The sequence below is a fragment of the Ceratotherium simum genome, chromosome 33, assembly GCF_057802395.1.
Source record: "Ceratotherium simum simum isolate JZ-2026a chromosome 33, ASM5780239v1, whole genome shotgun sequence".
Taxonomy (NCBI): domain Eukaryota; kingdom Metazoa; phylum Chordata; class Mammalia; order Perissodactyla; family Rhinocerotidae; genus Ceratotherium; species Ceratotherium simum.
Window position 1 is genome coordinate 21691952 of NC_141932.1, and position 27219 is coordinate 21719170.

Here is a 27219-nt window from a genome sequence, read left to right on the forward strand (position 1 = left end):
AAAGCCGACCCGTTCGCGCACCAGGACGCCGGGGTCTGTGCATTCCCCCTCCCCTTCCTTGCAAAAAGTGCCTCGTCACCGCTTCTGCCCGCCCCCGCTGGGCTGGGAGAACCGTGGGGTTAGCTGGAACATTTTGGGGGTGTGGGGCGGCACGGCGCCACCCGAAGCAACTCTTTCGGACGCGGAACAGAAGGGGATCTGAGGTCAAGGGTCACGGAAGGGAACGGAGCCCAAGCCTGGATGGACCTGGGGGCAGGTCTCGACGAGGCTCATATGCATGCTCAGGCAGCCACTGGCCAATGGGCGTGGCGGGGCGGTGGCCGCACCAGGGAAGGCGGGGTCATATTTGTGCTTGGGCGCGGCCTGCGGAGGGGGCGGGGCTTGAGCCTGCGATGCGCCGGGCTGGGGCGGGGCCTTTTTGCATATCCAGCAGGCGGCGGACCAATGGGCGGGGCTGGGGCGGGGAGCCGAGGCGGGAGGGGCGCTCCCCCGCCCCCGGAGCGGAATCCTCCCGGGAGCCGAGCAGGCTCGCGCGCGTGCATCCCGCACCATTCCCCGGCCCCCGGCCCCGGCCCGCGTCAGACTGAGCTGGCGCCGCCGCCGCCGCCACAGCAGCAGCAGCGCTCGGGGATCCGGGCCCAGCCGGGGCCGCGGGAGGCGGGGGCGCCCGGGCCCTGGATGTCCCGCAGCGCAGCGGCCAGCGTGAGAAGGGCGGGAGAGGGGGGCTCGGGTGGGGGGCGGCGCCGCTGCTGATGTGGCGGAGGGTGGGAGGCGGCCGCGGCGCCCGGATGGAGAGAGGGTGCGAAGGCTGGGGAGGTGGGGGTTCTGGTGGTCCTGGGTGGGGGTTCAAGGACAGGCCCCCACCAAGCCAAAGCTTGGGAGATAGGGGTCTCGCGCACAGGCCCTCTCTTGCCAAGGCCCTAGAGATAGGGATCCTGGACACAGACCTCTCCCCTCAAAAAAATCAAGGACGGGGACAGGTTCTAGGTACAACTCCCTAGGCAAGGTTTTGGGGATGGGTCCGAGACACAACCCCCGTAGCAAGCCAAGGCCTCCGGGAGGCGACTCCAGACCAGACGCAATCCCTACCCCTCCCTGCCCGAGGGGGTCTCTGAGCACGACAACCCTCTGGGCAAGGTCTTGAGGATGGGGTCCCTGGGCACAGCTTCCCCACCAAGCAAAGGGGGGGGGGTGGGATTCTAGGCACAGCCTGTCCCCAGGCCTCAGAGGCGCCCTGAGCACAGCATCCCCCCAATCCTTGGGCGGTGTCCCAGGAATAGACCCTTTTCAAAACAGGGTCCCTGTGCCTGGGACTCCACCCCCTCCCCAGCCTGAATAAAATAAGGGAAATTTCAGGCACCCTCCCCCCCCAAGGCTTGGTCAAGGGTTCCAGGGTACAGGTCCCCTGGGCCACCCCCTTTGTCCCTGGGGCTGCCCAGCTGTCTGGGAGCGGCCCCACCCGCAGACAATGCACCGCCTCCCTCTCCCAGTTCTGACCCCCCAGACTCCAGGATTCATGCTGGGCCCGGGGGGGCGGCTCCCCGGGGACCGGGTACAGCCTGTCTGTCTGCCGTGATGGTGGCTTTGTGTGTGGTACCTGGGGGGAAGAGGGGAAGCAAGCAATGGGCAGGTGGCTAAGAGTGTGCCCCGTGTTTGTGTGGCTGTGGCTGTGGCTGTGTGTCTGTGTTTCATGCTTGTGGTTCTGTCTGGTAGTGTTTGTGATTGTGTCTGTGTGTGACCCCAGCATTTGTGTGAGTATGTGTGACAGCTGCTCACTGTGCAGAACCTCGTACTGTTTAGTCTGTCTGTGTTTGAGTGTGTGCGTGGTTGTGACTGTGTGGTTGTGTCTGTGATTGCATCTTTTGTGACCCTGTGTTTGTGTGCCTTGATGACTCTAACTGGGTATGTGACAGTGTACGTGTTGAGTCTGAGGTTGGGCATGTGTGTGGCTGACTGAAGATGTGGGTGGAGTTGTGACTATGTGTAAGTGGAATTGTGTCTATGACTGTCCATGTGCAACTCTCCAATGACTGCAAATGTTTGTGGTTGTGTCTATAACTGATTTTATATGTGTGTCACACATGTGTCTATATGACACACAATGTCCCTGCAACTCTGGGTGTGTGACTGCCATTGTACATGAAGTCACACTGTGCCTATCTGACTGGGGTAGTGTGGTGGCACTGTGACTTGTATGTTTGTATGACAGTGGTTGTGTGTTCATAGCCACATCTGTGTGTTTGACCTGGGTTGTATAAATGACTGCATCTAGCTCTGTGTTGACACTGAGTGAGTGTGTGCATTTATAGTTGTATATGTGTGATTTGGGTTATGTGTTTGACTTGAAGTCGAAAACCCTGGCTGACTATTAATAGTAGGTTATTTCATTGTGTGTGACTCAAGCTGTAGGTGTGTCTGTGTGGTGGCACCAGGTAACTTGTGTGTGTTTGTGGGGGTGTGTGTATGTGACTGTGGCTTCTATATTTGCGTGTGACCTGCATGTCTGTGACCCTGGGTGACTACATGTACTTGTGTCTGTGGCATGGTCTGTGTGTGTGTGTGTGTGTCTAGCTGTGTGGCTGTTTGGTGTGTGTGTGTCTGCATGCGTGCTGGACTGCTTGTGTTTGAAACTGTGTGATTTGGTGACAGGGTGACTGTGTACATGGCTCTGTCAGGAACTGTGTCTTCTGTGTAAACGCAGCTATAAATGCTATGTCTGGGTCACTGCCTTTCTGAGTGTACACCTGACAGTGTGCTTGTGATGTGTAAAATGGAAATTGTGTGCTGCTGTCTCTGTGTGTGAGATATTATGTGTCAGTCCTCATGGGGCTGTGATTGTGTGTGGCCACATACTTGTCTGTGTGACTTGTGTGCTTGCATGAAGAGAGACAGTGTTTCTCTGTGATGGTATGACATGGCATAGCTGGGTATGGAACCTTGGGTGACTGTATTATGACGGTGATAAATGGCTGGGTAATATGGACAATGGTGCTGTGTGACTTTGCACACACGACCATTTCCGAAATGTGTGTGGCTGTGACTCTGAACCACCAACTGCCCAGCTGTGTCTGAGTGTGGCCGTCCTTGGGGATAGCTGTCTCTGGGTGGCTGTAAGCATGTCTTGAGTGTGCCCGCCTGTTTCTCTATAGCACCTGGGCCATGGCCATCAGTGTCTCTGTGTGTGATTGCGTATGGAGGACTGTCCACATGAGTGTGGCTCATACCATGACCAAATGTGTGCCCCTACAACTGGGCATGTGTGACTGTGTGACCAAGAAGGTGCGCTGGCGTGACTGATACAAGGGGTTGAGTGTCCATGCGTAGCAGTGTGCTGTAGATGATCAAACACACGTGGCTGTGACTGGATGTGGCTGTGTGTGACCAAACGTATGTCAGTATGTCGGCATGCATCCATGACAAGATGTCAATATGTAGGAATAGAGCTATGTATGACAAGTGTGTGTGCTGTGATTGTGTCTGTGTGTGACTCAGTGCTCATGGGTGACCTCTGACTGGGTGTGATTCTATGTGGGTGGTCGTGTGACATGAGGATCTTGGGTGGGTGCCTGAGGAAACATGACTGTCATTGGTGTGGCTGTGCCTCTGCCCCTTTGGTGGGTGTGCCTTGGCCCAGCTCTTGTGGCTGAGAAAACAGAAGTGACCATATATCAGCAACTGATGTGAGCAGGTGTTTGTGGCAGTGCCTAGGCAGGCTGGGACTCTACGTGCATTGGACAAAAGTTCGTAGTGGAGACTGTGTATGTCTGTGAACACAGATATGTGACCAGATGTTTACAGTGGCTGTGACTGTTTATGTGTATCTGCGTGATCTGGTGTGTGTGGCTGTGGTTGTGTCTTTGTGTAACTAAATGCACAGAGCTGTGACCAGGTGCTAGGGACAACTGTAGACATGAGGTGCGTGTATACATGTGGCTGTATGTTTGGGTGCATCCTTGGACATGTGTCTAGAGGGCAAAGTCACGCCCTCCTCACACCATCCCCTTGGGTACTGAGGGCCTCCTGAGGCCAGGACATCCCCAACAAATGCCCCGCAAACACACCTACTCATTCCTGGGCCCTTGCACCAGGTGGCTCATCTCCCTAGTAACAGTTGCTATGACAACCAGGGTTCCCATCAGGGAGCCTGAGATGGAGGGGGGTTGGCAGGTGTCCAAAGAGGGGGTGAGGTAAGGGGACTGAGCCCCATCCCACGCCCGCTTCTTCTTACCTTCTCCTCTCTTCCTTGGGCAGGGCAGACCCAGGAGGCCTGAGCAGCATCTGCCCCCAGCCCCCTGTGGGGCCCTGGGGCCCCCAGAAACCTCCAGGACGGAGCCAGGTGAGTGACCACCTGGGGACAGGGCAGGGGCTGAGGGGGTGGGTGGGTCTGCCTAGCACGACCTGACAGAGGAACTGTCCCTGCAGTCACAGAGGCCTAATCACATTCATGAGTGGACACCCTCAGACCTCTTCCCTGCACATTCAGAGACCATCAAAGCCCGACTCGGTCACAGACACACACACCTAGACTGTGTCACACACACACTCAGACGTTCAGACACACACAGACATCCCCACACTCACAGGTGCAGGGTCACACAAACATATAGACGCATTCCCAGACAACACCCAGACTCCCTCACACAGGCAACTACAGACGCTAACCAGATACAGACTCAGATACACTCTCTCAAGGGATGCGCTCTGACACAGTCTCCCAGACAACATGCACATACCCACACTTTTACAGACAACAGCCATACTTTCACAAGCAGACACAGCCTCACAGACAGTACCCATGGACCCATGCTCTCACCAAGAGCTAGACTTTTGCACACAGAGGCAGTCTCACAAATACCGAGCACTCTGAGAGACAACAGCCACATTCTCACACAGTCACATCTCACAAATAACACTCATGAACACACTCTCAAAGACAACAACCTCATTGGGTTGTTCTCACACACCCTCACAGATGCACAGTTGCATACTGACACACCCTCAGAACAACACTCATGGACTCAACTCTGTTTGATAATAGCCACATGCTCTGACACAGACACACCCTCACAAACACAGCCTCAGACACACAGCCTCACCACCAGCAGCTGCACTCTTGGACATAGACATGGTATCTTGGGTAACTCTCACAGACACAATGCCATAGGCAACAGTCATAAAGACAAAATCCACGCCCTCACACAGACACACAGCTTCAAAGACAACAGTCACGGACACACTCTTTCAAAGACCACAGCTTCATGCTCACACAGAGACACATCCTCACAGGCAACACTCCCTGACAGACTCACAACCACTTTCACACATAGATACCCTTCAACAACAACTTCCAGGGACCTATACTCACAGGCAATAACCACACTCTTGGACACAGACCCCCTCACAGACAGGATTCACAGACACACACTCATAAACAACCATTCTCAGACCCGCGTCCTTCCATACAGCCTTCAGAAATACACTCACAGACAACAGTTGCATGCTCAGATCTAGACACCCTCACAGGCACCATTCAGGAACACACCAGCTGCACACTTGCTTGCGCACACACACAGAGTGCCCCTCTGCTGTTGGTACTCTGCCTTGGGTGTCCCTTCACCCTCCTCCTGGGACTGTCAGTATGGCTTATCAGTCAGTGAAGACGGTCTTAGTGGCTGGCTACCACCCCCACACCCTACCTCTGATGGTCACAGATACACACCGCCCCAGGGGCCCCTGCCTTACACTAGACACTGTTGTCAGAGGGGCAGTATCTCAGAGGCACAGAGACAAGCTCCCATTCCCCACACCCTCTGGCCTGGGCTCTGTACCTCAATCCCTGGACCTTCTGAGTCACCCCACATCTGACCCATGCAACTGCCAACTCCTTTGCCCTCTGACCACCCCATCCTCTGACCTCGTGACCCTTGACCCCTATGCCTTCTAACCCCCCACCCCCATCCCGGTGCCTCCCAATACCTTGACTTCCCATTACTTCCGATCTTCATGCCTCTTGACTGTCGCATCCCCAATCTCCTGACCCTTAAAAGCTGTGACTCAGACCCCCATTCCAGACCTCCATGCCCCTTAGCCTGTGTCTTCTGAACCCCCACTGCTGACTCTCACACTCCCCTGTCTCCTGTTGCCCCCTTTCCTGGTGTCCCCTGACTTCTGCTGACCCATGTTCCCTGAATGTCATGTCCTCTGCCCAGTGACCCCCTAACCCTGTAACCCTACTCCCATGTTATCTGACCCCGTGCTCCCTGAGCAGTGACTTCGTCCCTCTTGAGCCCCATGCCTCTGACCCTGCCCTTGACCCGCGCCCGTGTCCTGTGTCACCAGACGGGGCGGGCACCATGAACAAGTTACGACAGAGCCTGCGCCGGCGGAAGCCAGCCTACGTGCCTGAAGCGTCGCGCCCGCACCAGTGGCAGGCGGACGAGGACGCGGTGCGCAAGGGCACGTGCAGCTTCCCGGTCAGGGTGAGCGGGCGGGGTGTGGGCAGGGCACGGGCAGGGGTGCTTTTGTGCACATGCGGGGTGGGGTGAGGGCACGGGCGGGGATGCTGTGCGCATGCGGGGTGGGGTGGGGGCACGGGCTGGGGTGCTGTGCGCATGTGGGGTGGGGTGGGGTGGGGTGGGGGCACGGGCGGGGGTGCTGTGCGCATGCGGGGTGGGGTGGGGTGGGGGCGCGGGCGGGGGTGCTGTGCGCATGCGGGGTGGGGTGGGGGCACGGGCTGGGGTGCTGTGCGCATGCGTCCAGGTGCTGGGCACTATGGCAGGCCCTGTCCTGAGTGGAAGAACCGGCCATCCTCAAAGAACTGTCGAACGTGTTGGAGCCATTCAAAGTTGGGATTAAAAAGCAACACACCTTCTCTTGTACCAGGAAAATATTACCTGGGGGCCATCCTGCCTGGAGTCACCCCATTCTGTAGGAGGTCACAGTTTCTAAAGGGCACTGGAAGGTCGCAGAAATTCTGGAGCATTTGCAAAGCCCTCTACTGTTAAGTGCTTTCTGGTTTAGACCACCACGACCCTTTACTACACACGCCACACTTTTTGTAAGGGAGACAGCAGGATTCAGGTTCAAATCCCAACTCAGTCCCTTCCTGGCTGGGTGACCACAGACCATGGTCACAGCCTCTCTGCCTGTTTTCCCTTCCCCCAGAAGCAGCCCTTGTGTGGGAGGGGTCCATTTGGGAGGTGCGGGGAAATACTGGTGGTCGTGAGGAAGGGAAGGCAGCCAATGAAGGATGTGTTACTAAACTACAGCTGTGGGCAACAGAGCTTGATGCCACTGGGAGACTGGGAAATAGAGCTATCCCACTCACGGGGTGAGGGAGCTGGGGCGTGTGTACCCCAGCTCCCATCAGTCATTACGTGGGGCCAGTCCTCAGGCCCAGAGATGGAGACACTGGCACTCAGGAGGATGACAGGGACGTGTTAAGGCCCAGGGATAGGGGAAGGATGGGAATCACTCCTGCACGCTGTGCCTCAGTTTTCTCGTCTCTATATGTGGGCCAGGAGTGGGGTACCCACCTTGTAGAGCTGAGGTGCAGGGCAAACGAGTTAATACGTATGATGTGCTTAGGACATTGTGTGATGCGTCGCAGCTGCTCAGTGAACACTAGAAGTTGTTGCTTACTGTGCTTATGTCATGTCCTCCTGTCTCCCCTTCCTCCCCCCAAGTACCTGGGCCACGTGGAGGTGGAGGAGTCCCGGGGGATGCACGTGTGTGAAGATGCTGTGAAGAAGCTGAAGGCGGTGAGTGAGGGGCTGAAGCAGTGAGGGGGCAAGGTCAGACCAGAAGAGGCAGCCCTGACCAGGCCCTTTATCCTCCTCCCCCACCCCAGATGGGCCGGAAGTCTGTGAAGTCGGTCCTTTGGGTGTCAGCCGATGGGCTCCGAGTGGTGGATGACAAGACCAAGGTAGGGGGCCCGTGGGGGTGGGAGTGGGCACCAGTGGGCCCCTCTCCTCTCCATGCTCAGATGGGGGCTCAGGATGCCTTCCAACCCACCTCTAGGGTGTCCCTCCCTCAGGGACCTTCTAGACTATGCCATGTGTTCCTGTACCATCTTGGCACGCCTCGTAGTCATAATTCAGCATTGAGTCATGCTGTTGTTTGTGAGCTGGCATAGATAGTGGGTGAGAGCACAGACTGTGGAGCAGCCGCCTCAGCTCGGTTCCTAGCTCACCCACTTACCAGCTGGGCGACCCCGGGTATGAGATTTAACCTTTCCATGCCTTATTTGCATCATCTGTAAAATGGGGATAAAAATGGACCCTATCATTAAATGAGAAAGTATATGCAAATAGTTTAAAACTGTGTCTGGAACAGCGTAAAGTGTTCAGACCAATGAATGTTAGCTGTTATGTGTTTATTGTCAGTCTACCTGGCCAGACGGGAGCACCATGGGGCCAGGATCTGGGTATCTGTTTGCTCACCATTGAATTCCCTGCCCCTGTGCCAGAGACTGCCTGAGGAGGTAGCCAGCACATGATGAGAGTTAGGTTAATGACTGAACAGGATTGACACCTTTGCACAGGCAGTTCCCTCAGTCTGAAATACTGTTCCCTGCCTTTTTGCTTTGTTAATACCTCTTCATGGAAGCTTTGCCTGACTTCCCCCCCAAGTTGGGACGTGCACTTCCTCTTGGCTCCTGCAGGCCCCTGTGCCTCCCCCATCCCGGCCCTGACTCTTCTGCCTGTGCCTCCCTCCTTATAGCCTGGCTGTGACTCGGGGCTGCCTCCATCTGGTGATGGGTCTGATTCCCGCAGTAAACCGGAAGCCCCATGCAAGCAGGGCCCTCAGCTGTTTCAATCAGTGCTGGGTCCCCACCCTGTTCAGGACAGGATATAGAGCAGACACTAAGGGAATGTTGAATGAATACATGAAAGACGGTTCACGTCCCTCTCCTGGCCTCCCCGGCCCCTCCCAGGACCTGCTGGTCGACCAGACCATCGAAAAGGTCTCCTTTTGTGCTCCCGACCGCAGCCTGGACAAGGCCTTCTCCTATATCTGCCGCGATGGGACCACTCGCCGCTGGATCTGCCACTGTTTCCTGGCGCTCAAGGACTCCGTGAGTATCGACAAAGCCCAGAGCTGGCTGACTTTTCTCGCCCATGCCCTGGCATCCCAGCCCCAGCCCCAACCAGCAAGTGACTCACCTCTCCTGTCCGTGCCCTGTGTCCTCATCTGGAAAAGGGGTGTACTCACAGCTCTTAACTTAGAGGATTCTTGTGAGACCCGAGTGGGTTAATACAAAGTGTTTAGAACAATGCCTGGCACATAGGAAGCACTCAGGAAGACATTAGTTATCATCATCATCCTCCTCATTATCAGTCACAAGCCACATAACAACATTTCAGTCAACAACGGACCGCATATATGGCGGTGGTCCCATAAGATTGGTACCATACAGCCTAGGTGTATAGTAGGCTCTACCATCTTGGTTTGTGTAAGTACACTCTATGGTGTTCACACAGTGACAAAATCGCCTAACCACGCAATGCTTAGAACATAGTCATTAAGCAATGCATGACTGTAGTTCTTCATATTTCTCTAATTTTTCTCATATACATATAGGAATGTGTACATACGGTCTGGACACAGCTCCATGAATTTTTGCTTATATATAAACCCCACCCGGGTCAAGTTGTAGAGTTTCCTGCCCCCAACAGGCTCCCTTGGGCCCTTCTCAAACAATACCCCCCAGGGTACCTACTCTTCTTTCAGCTTCCATTCATTTTGCCCGTGGTTCTTAATATTTTGGAGGGTCAAGGCCGCCTCTGAGAATCTGATGAAAGCAACAAATAGACTGTCTTCTCAGAAGCATTCTCACAGTTAGGATTCTGAGGCTTGTGAGAGAAAACCCCAGGATATCAGTCATTTCAGTGAGAAGAAAGTTTGGTTCTGTTTCATGTGAAACATATCCAGAGGCAGGCAGTGCGGCATTCGTGTGGCTCCTCTGCACTCATCAGGGGTGACAGCTCCTTTTATCTTGTTGCAGTGCTGGAGTATGGCTTTGACTCTGTGATCTGAGATGGATGCTCATGCTCCAGCCTTCACATCCTCATTCCAGCTGTGTAAAGGAGGGAGGCATGAAGAGGGGCGCACCTCCTTCTTTTGGGGAGCCACATAACACTTCCGATTACATCCCATTGGTCAGAACCTACTTCCATGGACATCCCTAGCTGCAAAAGATGGTGGAAAATATAGTCTTTATTCTGCACTGGTCCCTGGCCCCTGACTTCAGACCCTACCCAACTTGGTAGGAAGCCACAGTCTCAGCCCCCTACATTAGCCAGCGTTCTTTGGTTGCTGGCAACAGAAACTAATCTGGCTAATTTAAATCCAAAACAAAATGAATGGCAGGATATGAGGAATCTCACAAAATGAAAAGGCAGTCAGAGCATTAATCATCAGAAAGGGCAGAGAGCAGGGCAGCCTGGGGACACTGCACCAGGGACAGTTCCTTCAGACCACACTGCAGAGATGAATCCACCTCCCAAGGCTCTGGGCTCAAATTCTGATGAGAGGGCCTGGGATTGGCCTGGCTTGGGTCATTGTCTTACTCTTAGCCAGGGGAGGGTGGGGCACCAGATTGACTTACAGTGTAGAAGAGGAGTTCCCCAAAGGGATTTGGGGTGCTGTTATCAAAAGCAGGGGGAATGGGTACTGGGCAAGTAAAACAGCACCTGTCCCTGCAGACCCTACCAGTCTCCACTCAAGGATTCCTTTGTGTTTCAGAAATGCCCCCTCCAAAGAGCTCTGAGCCCCCAAAATGAGTCAATGTCTCCAACTTCCTCACTTGCACACACAATTTCAGAGTAGGGGTGCAAAACAAATTTGCAAATGTCAGTACTGATTAGTGCCTGCCAGGGGCTGGTGTGGAAATATTCGTACAGCCCTTTCCTGAGCCCATCTTATTAGTCGTATCAGTTATCCATTGCTGCGTAACAAATCGCTCCAAAACTTAGTGGCTTAAATTACAATTGTTTGTTGTCTCTCATGGTTTCTATAGGTCGGGAATGTGGGAAAGGCTCAGCTGGGTGGGTCTGGCTTCAGGGTCTCTCATGCTGTTACAGTCAGATGGTGTCTGGAGCTGTAACACCAGGAGACTGGCCAGACGTCTCTCTCTCTTCGTGTAGTCAGGGTCTCTCCTGCATGGAGCCTTCAGGAGAGCTGGACTTCTTACCTGATGGCTCTGGGCTCCAAAGCGAGTTGAGAGAGAGCGTGAGCAAGAGAGCTTGAGCACAAGAGCCAGCCAGGAGGAAGCTGAGTTGCCTTTTTGCACTTGGTCTTAGAAACCACAGCATTGCTTCTGTGGTATCCTGTTTGTCCAGGCGGTCACAGAGGTCTTCCCAGGCTAAGGGAAGAGAACATAGGCTCCACCTTGGATGGGGGAGTGACAGGGTTCTGGAAGAGCTTGTGGGGCCAGAAATTTCTTGCGGCTATTTTTGGAAAATAAACTGCTACATGGTTAGTGTGGATTTGGTGTCAAACCACCTTGCTGTGGGTCCTTAGTCTTGAGTGACTTCTCTCCGGGACTCGGTTTCCTCCTCTATGAAATGGAGATGATAGTAGTGGCTGCGCACAGGTTTGTTGGGGAAGCATCATATGATATCATCACACACGGAAACAGAGTCCCGTAATAAGTATTCAGTAAATAGGAACAGGTGCTATTGTTGGAGAAGTATTTGGGGATGAAAATCAAAGCAAGAAAAGAGCAGGGCCGTCTCCTCTGGGCAAAGAGTGTGACCTTGGCTGAATTCCTTCCCTCTTCTGAGCTTCAGGGTTTTTTTGTGTGTGTGTGAGGAGGATCCGCCCTGAGCTAACATCCATGCCAATCCTCCTCTTTTTGCTGAGGAAGACTAGCCCTGAGCTAACATCTATTGCTAATCCTCCTTTTTTTTTTGCCCCTTTTTCTCCCCAAAGCCCCTGTAGATAGTTGTATGTCATAGATGCACATCCTGCTAGTTGCTGTATGTGGGACTCGGCCTCAGCATGGCTGGAAAAGCAGTGTGCTGGTGTGCGCCCGGGATCCGAACCTAGGCCACCAATAGCGGACTTAACCACGAAGCCATGGGGCCGGCCCCCTGAGCTTCAGGTTTTAAGCATTAAGCAGTGGAGTTCCAGGATTCCATAATTTAACTTTTTTTTTTTTGAGGTGAAATTCACATAAAATTAATCATTTTAGAGTGTACAATTCATTGGCATTTAGTACATTTACAGTATTATTTAACCATCACCTCTGTCTAGTTCCAACCATTTTCATCACTCCTAAAAGAGACCTCATACCTGTTAAGCAGTCACTCCCCGTCCCCCCTACACACATCCCAAGCCCCTAGCAACCACTAATCTGCTTTCTGTCTCAATGGATTTACCTATTCTGGATATTTTGTACAAATTGAATCATACAGCACACGGTCTTTTGTGATTGGCTTCTTGCACTTAGCATTATGTTTTCAAGGTTCATCCGTGTGGTAGCATGTATCAGTACTTTATTCCTCTTTATGGCTGAATAATATTCCATTGAATGGATATACCACATTTTGTTTATCTGTTCATCCATTGATGAACATTTGGGTTGTTTACATCTTTTGGCTATTGTGAATAGTGCTCTATTTGTGTGCAAGTATTTATTTGAATAGCTGTTTTTAATTCTTTTGGGTATACACCTAGGAGTAGAACTGCTGGGTCACATAGTAAATCTATCTTTAACTTTTTTTTTTGTGAGGGAGATCAGCCCTGAGCTAACATCTGTGCTAATCCTCCTCTTTTTGCTGAGGAAGATCGGCTCTGAGCTAACATCTATTGCCAGTCCTCCTCCTTTTTTTCCCCAAAGCCCCAGTAGATAGTTGTGTGTCATAGTTGCACATCCTTCCAGTTGCTGTATGTGGGACGCGGCCTCAGCATGGCTGGAGAAGCGGTGCGTCGGTGCACACCCGGGATCCAAACCCGGGCCGCCAGTAGCAGAGCGCGCGCACTTAACTGCTAAGCCACAGGGCCGGCCCTATGTTTAACTTTTTGAGGAATTGCCAAATTGTTTTTCACAGGGGCTGCAACATTTTACATTCCCACTAACAATATATGAGGGTTCCAGTTTCTCCACATCCTCAACACTTATTATTTTCTTTTTTTTTTATGATAGCCATCCTAATAGGTTATCTCATTGTGGTTTTGATTTGCATTTCCCTAATGACTAATGATGATGAACATCTTTTCATGTGCTTATTGGCCGTTTGTATATTCTTTGTATGTTCTTTGTATGTTCTTTGAAGAAATGTCTATTCAAATCCTTTACCCCTTTTTTAATTGGGTTGTTTGTCTTTTTATTGTTGAGTTGTAAGAGTTCTTTATATATTCTAGATACTAGGCTCTTATCAGTTATGTGATTTGCAAAAATTTTCCCCCATTCTGTGAGTTGTCTTTTCACTTTCTGTTAGTGTCCTTTGATCTACACACATTTTTAATTTTGATGAAGTTCAACTTATCTATTTTTCTTTTGTTGTTTGTGCTTTTGGTGTCATACCTAAGAATCCATTGCCAAATCCAAGGTCATAAAGATTTACCCCATGTTTTAGTCTAAGATTTTTATAGTTTTAGCTCTTACATTTAGATCTTTGATCCATTTTGAGTTAATTTTTGTAAATGGTGTCAGGTAGAGGTCCAACTTCCTTTTTTTCCATGTGGATATCCAGTTGTCTCAGTACCACTTATTAAAGAGACTGTTCTTTCTCTGTTGAATAGTCTTGGCACCCTTACTGAAAATCAATTGACCACAGATGTGTGGGTTTATATCTGGGCTCTCAGTTCTAGTTTGTTGGTATGTCTGTCTGTCCTTATGCCAGTATCACACTATTTTGATTACTGTAACTTTGGAGTAAGTTTTTAAATTGAAAAGTGTCAGTTCTTAGATTTTTTTTTTTTTCCTCAAAATTGTTTGGCTTTCTGGTTCCCTTGTAATTCTATATGAATTTTAGAATTAGCTTTTCCATTTCTGCAAGAGTCCATAGGGATATTGATAAGGATTGCATTAAATCTGTAGATCACTTTGGGAAATATTGCCATCTTAACAATGTTAAGTCTTCTAATCCATGAACACAGTGTGTATTTCCTTTTATTGAGGTCTTCTTTAATTTCTTTCAGCAGTGTTTTGTAGTTTTCGTTATACATGTCTTTCATTTGTTAAATGTATTCCTAACCATTTTATTCTTTTAGATGCTCTTGTAAATGGAATTATTGTCTTAATTTCCTTTTTGGATTGTTTGCTGATATATATAAATATAACTGATTTTTGTTGATCTTGTATCCTGAAACTTTGCTGAATTGATTTATTAGCACTAATAGTTTGTGGATTCTTTAGGATTTTCTACGTCTAAGATCATGTCATCTGCAAATAGAGATAATTTTACTTCTCCCTTTCCAATTTGGATGCCTTTTATTTCTTTTTCTTGTGTAAATATTCTGGCTAGGACTTCTAGTACAGTGTTGATTAGAAATGATGAAAATGGGCATCCTTGTCTTGTTCCTGATCTTAGGGGAAAGCTTTCAGTCTTTCACCATCGAGTATGATGTTAACTGTGAGTTTTATTTGTTTTTTGTTTTTTTTTGTGAGGAAGATCAGCCCTGAGCTAACGTCCATGCTAATCCTCCCCTTTTTGCTGAGGAAGACTGGCTCTGCACTAACATTTATTGCCAATCCTCCTCCTTTTTTTCCCCCAAAGCCCCAGTAGATAGTTGTATGTCATAGTTGCACATCCTTCTAGTTGCTATATGTAGGATGTGGTCTCAGCATGGCCGGAGAAGTGGTGCATCGGTGCGTGCCCCGGATCTGAACCCAGGCCGCCAGTAGCGGAGCGCCACACTCGACCGCTAAGCCACGGGGCTGGCCCCTGTGAGTTTTCGTAAATATCTTTTATCAGGTTGAAGAAGTTCCCTTCTATTCCAAGTTTTTTGAATGTTTGTATCATGAAAGGGTGTTGGATTTTGTCAAATGTTTTTCTGCATCAATTGAGATGATCATGTGGTTTTTTTCCTTCCATCCTATTAGTGTGGTGTATTACATCCATTGATTTTCCTATATTGAACCAACCTTGCATTCCTGGAATAAATCTCACTTGATCATGGTGCATAATCTTTTTAATATGCTGCTGGGTTCAGTTTGCTAGTATTTTGTTGAGGATTTCTGTCTCCAAGTTTAAGAGGTGACTGAGCATGTTAGTTAGGAAACAGAAGTCAGACAGATTTCGTGAGAATCCCAACTCTGCTACTCACTTGTGAAAGGTGTGTTGACTGAGCCTCAGTTTCTTCATCTGTAAATTACATTCATTAGAGTGTCCACCTCCTGGTACTATTGTGAGGATGCAAGTCAGGGCTCAGCCCAGAGCTGGACAGATTTATGCTGGCCCATATGTGGTATTTCCCTATGCCTTGCTCTTTGCTGCATGCCTTGCATATATTAGTTCACCTAAGTCTTGCAACAACCCTGTGAAGTAGGTGCTGTTAGGGCCCTCATTTTACAGAAGAGGCAGCTCAGGCACTGAGAAGTGAAGTGATTTTCTTGAGAACACACAGCTGGAAAGTGGGAAGCCAGCATCAATCCCAAGCTGTCTGGTTTTGGAACCTCTCAAGTAGGCACTCAAGAAACAATGACTGTCAGTTTTACTCCTAATGTCCTATTAGAAAATGTTTTCAAGCACGCAGCGAAGTCGAAAGACTTGTACGGTAACCAGTCGCCTGTACGCCCACCACTCAGATCCCGTCATTCACATTTGTCTGTCTTACTTTATCGGTTATCTATCCATCTCATTTTTTTTTTTTTGTGAGGAAGATCAGCCCTGAGCTAACATCCATGCTAATCCTCCTCTTTTTGCTGAGGAAGACCGGCTCTGAGCTAACATCTATTGCCAATCCTCCTCCTTTTTTTGTTTTTTTTTCCCCAAAGCCCCAGTAGATAGTTGTATGTCATACTTGCACATCCTTCTAGTTGCTGTATGTGGGACGTGGCCTCAGCATGGCCGGAGAAGCGGTGCATCAGTGTGTGCCCAGGATCCGAACGCGGGCCGCCAGCAGTGGAGTGCGCACACTTAACCGCTAAGCCACGAGGCCGGCCCAATCCATCTCATTTTTGATACATTTCAAAGTTGCAGGCATGAGAATACTTCCCACAGACACTTCAGCATGCATACCATGAAGTAGAATTCATATTTGTTTCTAGCTCTTTTTCTTTGGAAGTAAATTACATGCTATGCACACATCTTAAGTATACATTTGCTGAGTTTTAACAACTGCGTACACCTGTGTAACCCAAACCCCCATCAAGGTCTAGAACATTGCCACCAACCCAGACCATCCCCTCCTGCCCCTTCCCAGTCACTCCCCACTCCCACCCCCTAAGAAACAGCTACTGTTCCGACTTTTTTCACTTTAAGTTAGTTTTGCCTATTCTAGAACTTCATATAAATGGAGCCATTCAGTATTGCACTGTTTCTAGCTTTTTTCAGTCGGGGCTGTCATTTGTTTCCCTTGTGGTGCAAATGTACACTGAGGCCCAGAGAGGTGAAGGGACTCTTCTGGGGTCAGCCAGCACCTAGCTGCTGGAACCCAGGCCTCCTGGCATCCAGTCTGCACGACACAGCCTCTCTAACTGCCCCCACAACTTCTTTCCACAGGGAGAGAGGCTGAGCCACGCTGTGGGCTGTGCCTTTGCAGCCTGCCTGGAGCGGAAACAGCGGCGGGAGAAGGAATGCGGGGTCACGGCTGCCTTCGATGCCAGCCGCACCAGCTTTGCCCGTGAGGGCTCCTTCCGCCTGTCTGGGGGTGGGCGGCCTGCTGAGCGAGAGGCCCCCGACAAGAAGAAAGGTGGGTTGGGCACAGAGTGGGCCCTGGGTGGGGCCAGGGGACCCAGTTTGCAGAGAGAGCTGCAGAGGTGCAGGGACTCTACAGTTTACAAAGCAAGGCACCAGCCACAAAGTTTGATTACAGTTTATAGAGCACCCTTCTGTTTAAGGAGTTCTTTGGGCGATTTTCTGTAGGCCACAAATCCTGGCAAAGCTCACCGAGCGCTTTATTATCTGCTAACTCAGGGAGGTTCCCAGGCTTTTCAGACTCTGTATCAAGACCTGTTGATGGGTTGTGAAGTTAGCTTGCTGAATGGAGGCTGGCATTTTGAGAAGTGGAATAGGAAAGAATAGAAAATACCAGAGTAATCGAGTGTAGTAAGGGTGAGGATAATTTAATGATACTTTTATTTCAGTATATATATTTGTGTGTGGGGGGGTATGTTTGTATGTGTGTGTGTGGAACAGGTTCCCATGTAAAAGGTATTTCTTACTCTGGGCCACCATCAAGAAAGTTTGGAAAATATCTGGTAGACTCTAGCATTCTAGGTAAATGGCAAATACTCTATAAGTTCTAAAACTGTGTGTGTTTTTTTAATATAAGGGTATTATGTGCTGAATCACAGTGTAATTCATTTTATTTTATTTATTTATTTATTTTACTGTGGATTCCGGTTTTAAGTTTTTTGGAAAACACTGCTTGGAATATACAAAGGATTTGCCATCGTGAGCTGTTCCAGATTAAAGAGATTTGACAAGGATTGATAAATGCAATGTGTGATCCTGAATTGGATTCTGGATTATATGTATATATATAAAAAGAACATCTATAAAGGACGTGATTAGGATAGCTGGGGAATTGGAATATGGACTGTAGATTAGGTGATAGTATTGTATCCATGTTAGCTTTCCCAAGTGGGAAATTGTACTGTGGTTCTGTAGGAGACTCTCCCTGTTTTCAGAAGGTACATGCTGAAGGTTTTAGGGTTGAGTTGTCTGCCACTTACTCTTAAATGGTACAGAAAAATGATGGAAGGAGAGAGAGCAAATACAGTAACATGTTAACACTGGGGACCACAGGTTACAAGAACCTGTGTACTCATTTTTCCATTATTACATGTTTTCTGTAAGTTTAAAATATCTCTAACCATCAAGTTAGGAAAACAGAAGTTTTTATCACTTACTAGAATATTAGAGTTGACAAAGTATGTTTTTATTTGTAAATTACATGGCCATTTACAAACCTCTTTACAAAGTTCTTCACAGCTTACAAAATGTTTTACTGTTTGCATCATCCATTAGAATCTGTAAAGAATTTTATCATTGGCAAAGCAGATTACAAAGTGAAGTTAGCAGAGGGCCTCATAGAGTATATGATGTTTTACTGTTTACAAAAGAACACACTGGGTACACAGCCCTTCACAGTTGACAAATATTTCTTTACTATTTATATAGGACATTAGAATTTACAAAGAATGTGTCATATGCTTTAGAATTTGCAAATGGTTTTGCTGTTTCCAAAGGATGTTATAATTTCCGAGTACTTGCATTGTAGAAAGCACTTTACAGCTTGTACAGCAAAATGAGAACTTGCAGAATGTGTTATGATTGGCCCGACATCTCACACACTGTTTTGCCGTTGATATGCGCTGATTCACAGTCTCAAGGCCCCACACATTTACAAAGAGCCCTTTCCAATTTAGGAGTTATGGAGCAGTGCACTTGCCACAAGGTTGTTTACTAAGCTTTTGTCAGCTTCGAAAGCACTGAACATTCACTGTTTCAACTGACCCTCTCAGGAGGCCTGGGGAGGCAGCGTGGGATGTGTATCCCAGGTTTATAGTCGGGAAAGGAGCCCAGAGAGGGGAGGGGACTTCTTGAGGTCACTCATGAGGTGGAACAGAGGTGGTTTCCTGGTTCCACCTGTCTCCAGCTGTTTCCACAGCCCCGGGCCAGGCCTGGGTGAGAGCCTTACCACCTCCACCCAGAAGATGGGAGAAGAAATGCTGGGTGACCTCCCTCCCGTCTCTGGGCCTGAGTTTAATCTCACCGGCATTCAGGCTAAGGCTCGGGTGTGGCCCTGATTGGAGGATCGGGGTTGGTTTGTGTATTGGCAGGGGTGGGGAGACCCTGCCATAGAAGAGCTCGCCTCTGTGCTGAGTGGGGAGACCAGGTACCCCCAGAGTGGAGGGATCCCACTCTGAGGGGCTGGAACAATCTGGAAATCTCCCCAGAGGAAGAAATGTGCCAAGCTGGGTCTAGAACGATGGGTAGCAACTGGAGGAAGGGAGGAGGTGCTTGAGGTGGGAAGTAGAGCCAAAAAGAGCACACAGAATGACAGAGGAAGACAGCATGGTGTGGAGAGACCAGGCCAGAGGGAGAGACAGGTTAGAGCAGTCATTTGGACACAGACACTGGAGTCACCCTGCCTCTTTCTAGCACTGTGGCTCAGGCAAGTCACTTACCATTGCTGGGCCTTGGTTTCCACATCTGTAAAATGGGGATAATGGCAGTATCCACCTCACTGGGTGGTTGTGAGGACTGAGTGAGTTAATACTTATAGGGCCTTGGAACAATGCCTGACACATTGGTCATGCACCAAAGAAGTGTTCGTTAAATTAATCAGAAAGGGAGACACAAGGTCTCAGAGGGAAAGATTGCAGGAGCAGCAGAGGAAGACAGATGGGGGCAGAAAGCTAGAGAGACACAGGGGTCAGGTTGAGAGATGACTCCCCAAGGGCCTCCTGGGGGAAGTGGTCTTGGCTTGGATGGGGATGAGGGACATTTCAGGGCTCTGACCAACCTGTCTTGAGGGCAGGACACATCAGGTGAGGAAGGCAGCACTGAAAACGATCAAGTGACTGGGTGGGAGAGGCCTCCAGTGCCAAGGAGAGGAATCTAACCACTTGTCTCCCCTACGTCTCCAGCAGAGGCAGCAGCTGCCCCCACTGCGGCTCCCGGCCCTGCCCAGCCTGGGCACGTGTCGCCGACACCGGCCACCACATCCCCTGGTGAGAAGGGTGAGGCAGGCACCCCAGTGGCTGCAGGCACCAGTGCGGCCGCCATCCCCCGGCGCCATGCCCCCCTGGAGCAGCTGGTTCGCCAGGGCTCCTTCCGTGGGTTCCCAGCGCTCAGCCAGAAGAACTCGCCTTTCAAACGGCAGCTGAGCCTACGGCTGAATGAGCTGCCATCCACGCTGCAGCGCCGCACCGACTTCCAGGTGAAGGGCACAGGTGAGCCCTGGGCTCAGTGGGAAGGAACATCAGGATCAATACCACTGTTGTAAGCAAGAGCTAGAGAAGAGGTGGTACACACCATGATTGATGAGCACTGTCTGCCATGGGCAAAGGAGAGAGAGGTGGAACACATCGTGATGAATTAGCAGTGTCTGCCACTGGCAGGGGAGAGGAGAGGTAGTATAAATCATGATTGATTAGCAATGTCTGCTATGGGCAAAGAGTAGCAGAGAGGTGGCACAAGACATGATCACTTGGTAATGTCTGCTCTAGTTAGGGAAATGAAAGAGGTGGCATACATCATGATTGATTAGCAAAGTCTGCCATGGGCAAGGCACGAGAGAGAGCAGCAGGAGTGTTATGTTTTGCCCAAGGGGAGATGCCAGAATTTGGCCAGTAGAAACATGAGGTGAAGGGCACAAGTGAGCAGGGGGATCACGGGGTCAGTGAGCATAGTGATGGATTCATGATGTCGCTTGTGGGCAAAGGATGGGGCAGAGGCAGCACCCATCCTCGTTGATTAGTCATGTCTTCCAGGGACAGTAATGAGGAAAGAGGTGGCACCTCCTCATTGATTAGCAATGTCTGCCATGGGCAGTGACAGGAGAGAGATGGTAGAAATGTCCTATTTTGCATGGAGGGAAGATGGAGTTACAAGAACCAGTCTTTTCTTCTACCCTTTGGCCAGTAGAGCCATGAGGTCTGGCCAGGTAAGGGGTAGAATGAGCAGAGTTTAGTTGGAAAAAAGCATCGTGTTTAATTACTAATGTCTGCCAAGGGCCAGTAAAAGGAGAGAGGTGGCATATGTCATGATCTAAAAGCAACGTCTGCCAGGGGAACGGGGGAAGAGAGGTGGCACGGTACCATGTTTTGCCTGAGGGAGACAGGCAGGAGGGCTGTCTGTCCTCCCAGCTGTCAGTGAAGTCATGCGGTCTGGCCTGCCCTCCTGCTTCCGTATGCCGAATCTAGACATCTACCTCATGGCCTCGGGGACTGGTGTAGGAGGTGTTGGTCTGCATCCAGGAGGCTGGGCCACTCCAAAAGGTGACTGCTGAGCAGATGCCAGCGCTTGTTGTGAATGATGCATCCTCACTCTGTGTCCTGCAGCATCACTGGCCGTCACACACCCTCAGATGTGCTGTCCTCATGCAGCCTCACCCCCAGGGCTGTCACACATGCTCCCGGAGAGGTGGCAGTCTCCCCAGGCTTTTTTGGAAGCTTCACACTACTGTAGCCAGTGACACACTTGTTTGGCTGTGACTCGCCACACAGAAATTTCAGACTCACACAGATGTCACCCTCTGCCGCAGGTGTCACACTCAGAAGTCACACACTTAGAGTCATGTGCACTCAAAAATCACACACACTTGGAAGTCGCACAACCAGATGTTACCGTTACACACGCTTAGCACATATCCAGATGTCCCACTCAGAATCACACCCCCAGATTTACACACACACAACCACACCTGGATTCACGCAGACTTGGAAGTCACACATGCAGATTTGTGCACACTCGCCAGCATACTCATACATCACACAGGCAGATTGGCTCACTTGTGAATCACATTCAGAACGACACACACCTGGATTTCAGTCACACTCAGATGCCACACCCTCAGAAGCTGCACACCTGTTGGACTAACATGCACAGTCCATCACAGAATTGACCTGGAAACCGCTTACCCTCCCACCTGGGCACCCCACGTCACACCTGCTGACTCCTACCAGTTTCTTTCTGATATGCTCCCTTGGAGACAGCCACTTGCTGAGATGTCACAGGCCCTTGTCACACACCACACTTGGCGGTCCTCTGTTGTTCATTCAAATGGTACCTTTGGTCATCCCAAGCCCTCGTGAGGCCACCACACCTGCTCAGCGTCTTCTGTTTTGCTGGCACAAGTGCATCTCTGCGCTCATGATGTGTGTTATAGGCCAGGCTGGGTTAGGTGGACGGGGCCCCACTTCTCCACCCAAAGCAGGACAGATGGTCCCCAGCCAGTGGGTCTCACACCCATGTGGCCAACATCCATTCTCACTAGTCCATGCTCTTGCCATGCACATGGTTGAACATACTTTTAAATTAATATACGTTGTTAAACATTTTAAATATTTCTTCTGCTTTGTGGCTGTGCACAGATCTTGAGGTCCTCCTCGGCTTGGGGTCGCTGTAAGTGTCAGCCATCAAACGTCACACACTACTTGGCTGTTGTACCACTCAGATGTCACACACACATGCACAGAGTTATCCTTTCTCTGCAGAGTGGACACTCTGACCCACACACCTTGTGAGGGCAAGGGCTCCAGGTCCTAAGAGAGGGCCTCCTGAGGGCGTGGGGCCAAGGGCAGGGCCTGGGCCTGTTCTGACCTTTGCCCTTCCCTGACTTCCCAGTGCCTGAGATGGAGCCTCCTGGTGCCAGTGACAGCGACGGCATCAATGCTCTGTGCACACAGATCAGCTCATCTTTCGCCAGTGCTGGTGCACCAGCCACAGGGCCACCGCCAGCCTCGGCAGGTAAACTCAGCTCTTCTACTGGGGCAGACACCCTGCAGTGCCCTCCTGCATCCCCCTCTCCATTCAGGGCTACCTCAGAGCCCCCAGGAATCTGGGAATCCCACAGGCTTCGAGCCATGGATCATTTTAGAGCTACGGCATCATCCTAGAACCATGGAATCACTTTAGAACTGTGGATCGTGTCAGAGCCATGGGGTCATCTCAGAGCCGTGGGTTCATCCTAGAACCGTGAGATAACATTAGAACCATGGGACTAATTTTAAACCTTCCTGTCTTAGAACCATAAAATCTAGAAACCTACAGCCTTAGAATCAAAGGATATTAGAACCTAACAGATTTGGAACCATGAAACCTTGGAACCTCACAGCTTTAGAAGAGTGCTCTCTGAGAAACATGGTGTGATGGAATCATCTAGAGCTATGGGATTATCCTAGAACCACGGAAGCACCACGGATCACAAACAATATAAATTTAGAACTCTAGAATCTTAGAAAACACAAACATGAAGCTGTTGAACCTTACTCGGTATGTTATATAGTACACTCCAAGAATGATCCATGCAATCTCAGAATCTTAGCCTTCTAAAACAGAACCTCATTAAAATATCAGGACCAAGGGTGATATTAAAAATATTTAGTAACAGGGGGCCAGCCTGGCGGCATAGTGGTTAAGTTTGCGTGCTCTGCTTCGGCAGCCTGGGGTTCACAGGTTCATATCCCAGGTGCGGACCTACTTACCACTTGTCAAACCATGCTGTGGTGGCATCCCATATACAAAATAGAGGAGGATGGGCACAGATGTTAGCTCAGGGCTAATCTTCCTCAGCAAAAAGAGGAGGATTGGCAACGATGTTAGCTCAGGGCTGATCTTCCTCACCAGAAAAAAAAAAATTTGGTAACAGGTTTGGCACTGACCAGTCAGAAGGGCATCCAGGCCAAGTCATTGTCAGTCTTCCCTATGCTTTTCCATCTTAGGACCTTGGAATGTCAGAACTGTATCTTCCTAGCACCGTGGAGCCATTGTGTGGTCCAGGATGGTTAAGCCATTTGCCCAAAATCAGCACAGCTAGTGAGGAGCGGAGCTGGACTCAGGGCAGGCAGCGTGGCTCCAGAGTCTGATCCCCAGTCCAGGGTTCTTTCCGCCGTAGCCCAGGCCCCTCACCTGCCCCTCTTCTCTCTCCAGGGACTTCTGCTTGGGGTGAGCCCTCCGTGCCCCCTGCAGCTACCTTCCAGCCCGGGCACAAGCGGACTCCGTCGGAGGCCGAGAGGTGGCTAGAGGAGGTGTCCCAGGTGGCCAAAGCCCAGCAGCAGCAGCAGCAGCAGCAGCAAGCAGCCTCGGTGCCCACCGTGGCCCCTGTCCCGCAGCCCTTCCCTGCCCCCGTGGGGCCCTTCGATGCCGCGCCTGCCCAGGTGGCCGTGTTCCTGCCGCCTCCACACATGCAGCCCCCTTTCGTGCCCGCCTACCCAGGCTTGGGCTACCCGCCCATGCCCCAGGTGCCCGTGGTGGGCATCACACCCTCACAGATGGTGGCCAACGCCTTCTGCTCGGCCGCCCAGCTCCAGCCCCAGCCCGCCACCCTACTTGGGAAAGCTGGGGTCTTCCCACCCCCTGCCGCGCCCAGTGCCCCTGGGGGCCAGGCCCGCCCACGCCCCAATGGGGCCCCCTGGCCCCCGGAGCCAGCACCCGCCCTGGCCCCCGAGTTGGACCCCTTTGAGGCCCAGTGGGCAGCGTTAGAAGGCAAACCCGCTGTAGAAAAGCCTTCCAACCCCTTCTCGGGCGACCTGCAGAAGACCTTTGAGATTGAACTGTAGCCCGAGCCACCCTGCCCACCCGTCATCTCCAGGTGCCCCACGCCTGGGAGTGGAGGCGCAACCTCTCCCCTAGTCCTACTCCGACACCCCCTCTAACCCTTCTTTTGACCACCCCCCACAACCACTACAGAACCAACATTGTGACACCCAGGTTGCGACAGGATGGAATTCAGGGACGGACCCAGCCTGGCGAAGGGACCAATTTCACTGCCGGACTTAGGCTGGCAGTGCCCCTCTCCCCCCACCCCAGACGCAGGGGGATGGCCATAGTCCCACTGAGTGCCCTCCGTTCAAGTTACGTTTCCCAATTTCTGTTATTGACCTTCCACCTTCCAGTATTGGGTGGGATGGAGGAGGGGACTCTCCTGGGCCCCACACCAGTGCCCACCCCAAGTCTGGTGGTCCCCCCCACCCATACACAGCACAAGCAAAGGGCTTCCCTCTGCCCACCTGCTGCGTTCACTGCCAATGCTGTGCTCACCCCTGTCGCCCCTCCCCCCAGCGTGGGGGGCCCACATCTTCCTTGGGCCAAGGTCTCATGGGGGCAGGAACCAAGTTGGGGGCCCAGGAGGCGGGGTAGGGGGAAGGGGAAGGAGATGCCGTTACCTCACGTCAGTGCCCGCTGGGGAGGGGTCCGGGGGGACGGGGGGTGCCTGGCGGGTACTTTTCTATCTTTTATTTCCAGATTTTTTTGTATCTAAACTTGCAGATTTGTATTATACAAGGACAGCCAATAAAGGAAGAATATAACGGTGCCCTTCGGGAGAGCAGGGTGTGTGTCCAGGGGGGTGTGGTGTGGTGACAGCCTTTCCTCCTGGGTCATCTCCTAAAACGAGGGAGCTCCCTGCCTGACCTCTCAGTCCTAACATGGGAGCAGGTAATGTGGACCCAGCACTTGAGAGATGGCTCTTAAAGGGCACCCAAAATTACTCACCCCATTTCTGATTCTTACCAATTTTGAACCAAGGAATTTAAAAAATTATAATCTCCTGCTAATAAGTTCAGTATTTTAAATAATCGAGTTTGGAATAGTATATCTCTGAGCTGCCTGCCAATTCCTGTTCTGTCAGTTGCATTTTCCATAACTTAGGCCAAAGTGTCATCTGATGTGGCAGCATGTTGTTTTAAAGTCTCTCATTGTTTCTTGGGTCCCTGGATATAATCTACAAGTTATATATTTTTAAATATGTAATATATAAATTATATGTTTAATTCGTTATAGCTGTTTAAAATGAGGTGATTGATTTTGTGAAACCCACTGTTATATCCCCATTTGATGGATGGGGAAGTTGAGTCATTTGCCCAGGGTCACACATCTGATTAGGGGGGAGCTGAGATTCAAACCCAGCTTCTGGCTGACCTCAAGGCCAGTCATTAAACCAGCAGGTTGTGATTAACAAGCTGAGAGTCTGCCCTCAAGAGTTCACATTACAGCCCATCAGCCAGCTGTGGATCCTGGACCAGGAGATCTGTGACACAGCTCTGCCAGGGCACCCAGGGGATCCCCAGGGAGGGAACAAAGAATTTTGCTAGAAGTAAGCCACACTCTCATCTCCAAGCCTTTGCAGATGCCATTCCCTCTGCCTGGAAGACCCTTTCCTGATACTGCACCTTCTCCCAGAAGAATGCTACTCATTCTTCAGGCCTCAGTTCAAATATCTCCTCTTTTTAAAAAAGTGGAGCCTCTTCCAAGGCCCGACACCCCCCCCCCCCATCCAATCCTTTCAAACGTTAGACAGCCCTTCCCCCCTTCAGGCTGAATCAGGAGCACGGCCTCCCCACCTGGATCCTGCAGGGCCCTGTGCTTCCCCCATCCTGGCCCTAGCTCCTCTGCCTGTTTCCCCATCCCAGTGCTGACCCATTCCGGGCTGTCACCATCTGGTCCCCACGGGACTGTGAGTGAGGGGTGAGTCTGGGGCTGTCTCCGTCACTTCGGTCTCCCAGCACAGGGCCAGGCACAGAAGAGGCAATCTCAGCAACTGACCTCTGTAAACCGCTGGCGAGTGAGAGGGGCAGAAAGGGCCTAGGACTTCCGCAGAGATGATGCGAACTAAAGGACTCATGGAGAAACTGAGGCCACGCAGCACACAGAAAAATCAGGGACAGAGTCAAGCTCCTCTTCCCTGCCAGAGGCTGATCTTCACACACAAGCATTCTTCCCTGTGCCGGAGGGGTTTTCCTCAGAGCTCCCCCGATGGCAGGCCCCGGAGATGCAGACGTCTGGTCCCGCGGAGCTCCACAGACCCGTTATCTCCGAGGACCTCCCACGGCTTCTCTAGGCCAATTTCCTCGTCTTCCCTCCCACGCCCAACGGAGACTCTCGCTCTTCGGGATGCTTCTCTCTCCACAGAGACCATAGATCTGGGGTTCACCCCACACCCTCCACTTCCCCAAGCTTCGGCTCTCTCACAATAGACCCAGGGACGCGGAGTTAATACCCTCGCCCTGCCTGGTGACCTCGTCCCACCTAACGCCACGTGCTGCACCCCACCCCCATCTAGGTCATTTTGAGGGGATGTCCGGCTCAGGCAGGCTCAGCACCCCCTGTCCAGTTCTCTTGGGAAAGCCCCGCCCACCCCCACAGCAGGGCCCCCCGCGCCCGCACCCAATCCACGCAGGCCGACGTGCAGCGCCCCCTCTTTCCCGCGGTCTTTGAAAGCTCTGCACCCCGTCGGGGCCCCACCCCTCGAGGCGCCCTGTCTCCAGGAACCACCGGGCAGCGACGGCTACTTTGGAACGTTCCACGCAGGCGAGTGCCTAGTGCCCCGCCCCCTTTCCCGCGCTCTTCGGAAAGCTCCGCCCTGCGCTGCAGCCAA

The 27219-nt window shown here is 51.2% G+C and overlaps 1 protein-coding gene across 3 annotated transcripts; it reads left to right on the forward strand.

The window, feature by feature from the left end:
* Positions 1–512: 512 nt before the first annotated feature.
* On the forward strand, positions 513–24997 carry NUMBL (NUMB like endocytic adaptor protein). 3 transcript variants are annotated; one of them, XM_014796180.2, is made up of 10 exons: positions 513–702; positions 4252–4336; positions 6340–6479; positions 7686–7760; positions 7850–7924; positions 8936–9076; positions 16674–16863; positions 19772–20074; positions 22470–22592; positions 23775–24997. In XM_014796180.2, the coding sequence occupies exons 1-10, from the start codon at positions 679–681 to the stop codon at positions 24401–24403; spliced, it is 1785 nt and encodes a 594-aa protein (XP_014651666.1). In that variant the 5' UTR covers positions 513–678; the 3' UTR covers positions 24404–24997. The 3 variants fall into 3 exon arrangements, with proteins under 3 accessions (XP_014651666.1, XP_004441611.1, XP_087277848.1); XM_004441554.3 differs by having other exon boundaries at positions 515–702; positions 19769–20074; positions 23775–24996; XM_087421722.1 differs by having other exon boundaries at positions 516–702; positions 4257–4336; positions 19769–20074; positions 23775–24996.
* The last annotated feature ends 2222 nt before the right edge of the window (positions 24998–27219 follow it).

What these genes read in the sequence shown, in the direction of transcription:
- NUMBL (XM_004441554.3), top strand. Translation starts at nt 679, where the DNA reads ATGTCCCGCAGCGCAGCGGCCAGC. An exon ending in GGCCCCCGACAAGAAGAAAG is followed by an intron (nt 16,864 to 19,768) that starts GTGGGTTGGGCA and finishes CTACGTCTCCAG; the next exon opens with CAGAGGCAGCAGCTGCCCCC. An exon ending in GCCACCGCCAGCCTCGGCAG is followed by an intron (nt 22,593 to 23,774) that starts GTAAACTCAGCT and finishes TTCTCTCTCCAG; the next exon opens with GGACTTCTGCTTGGGGTGAG.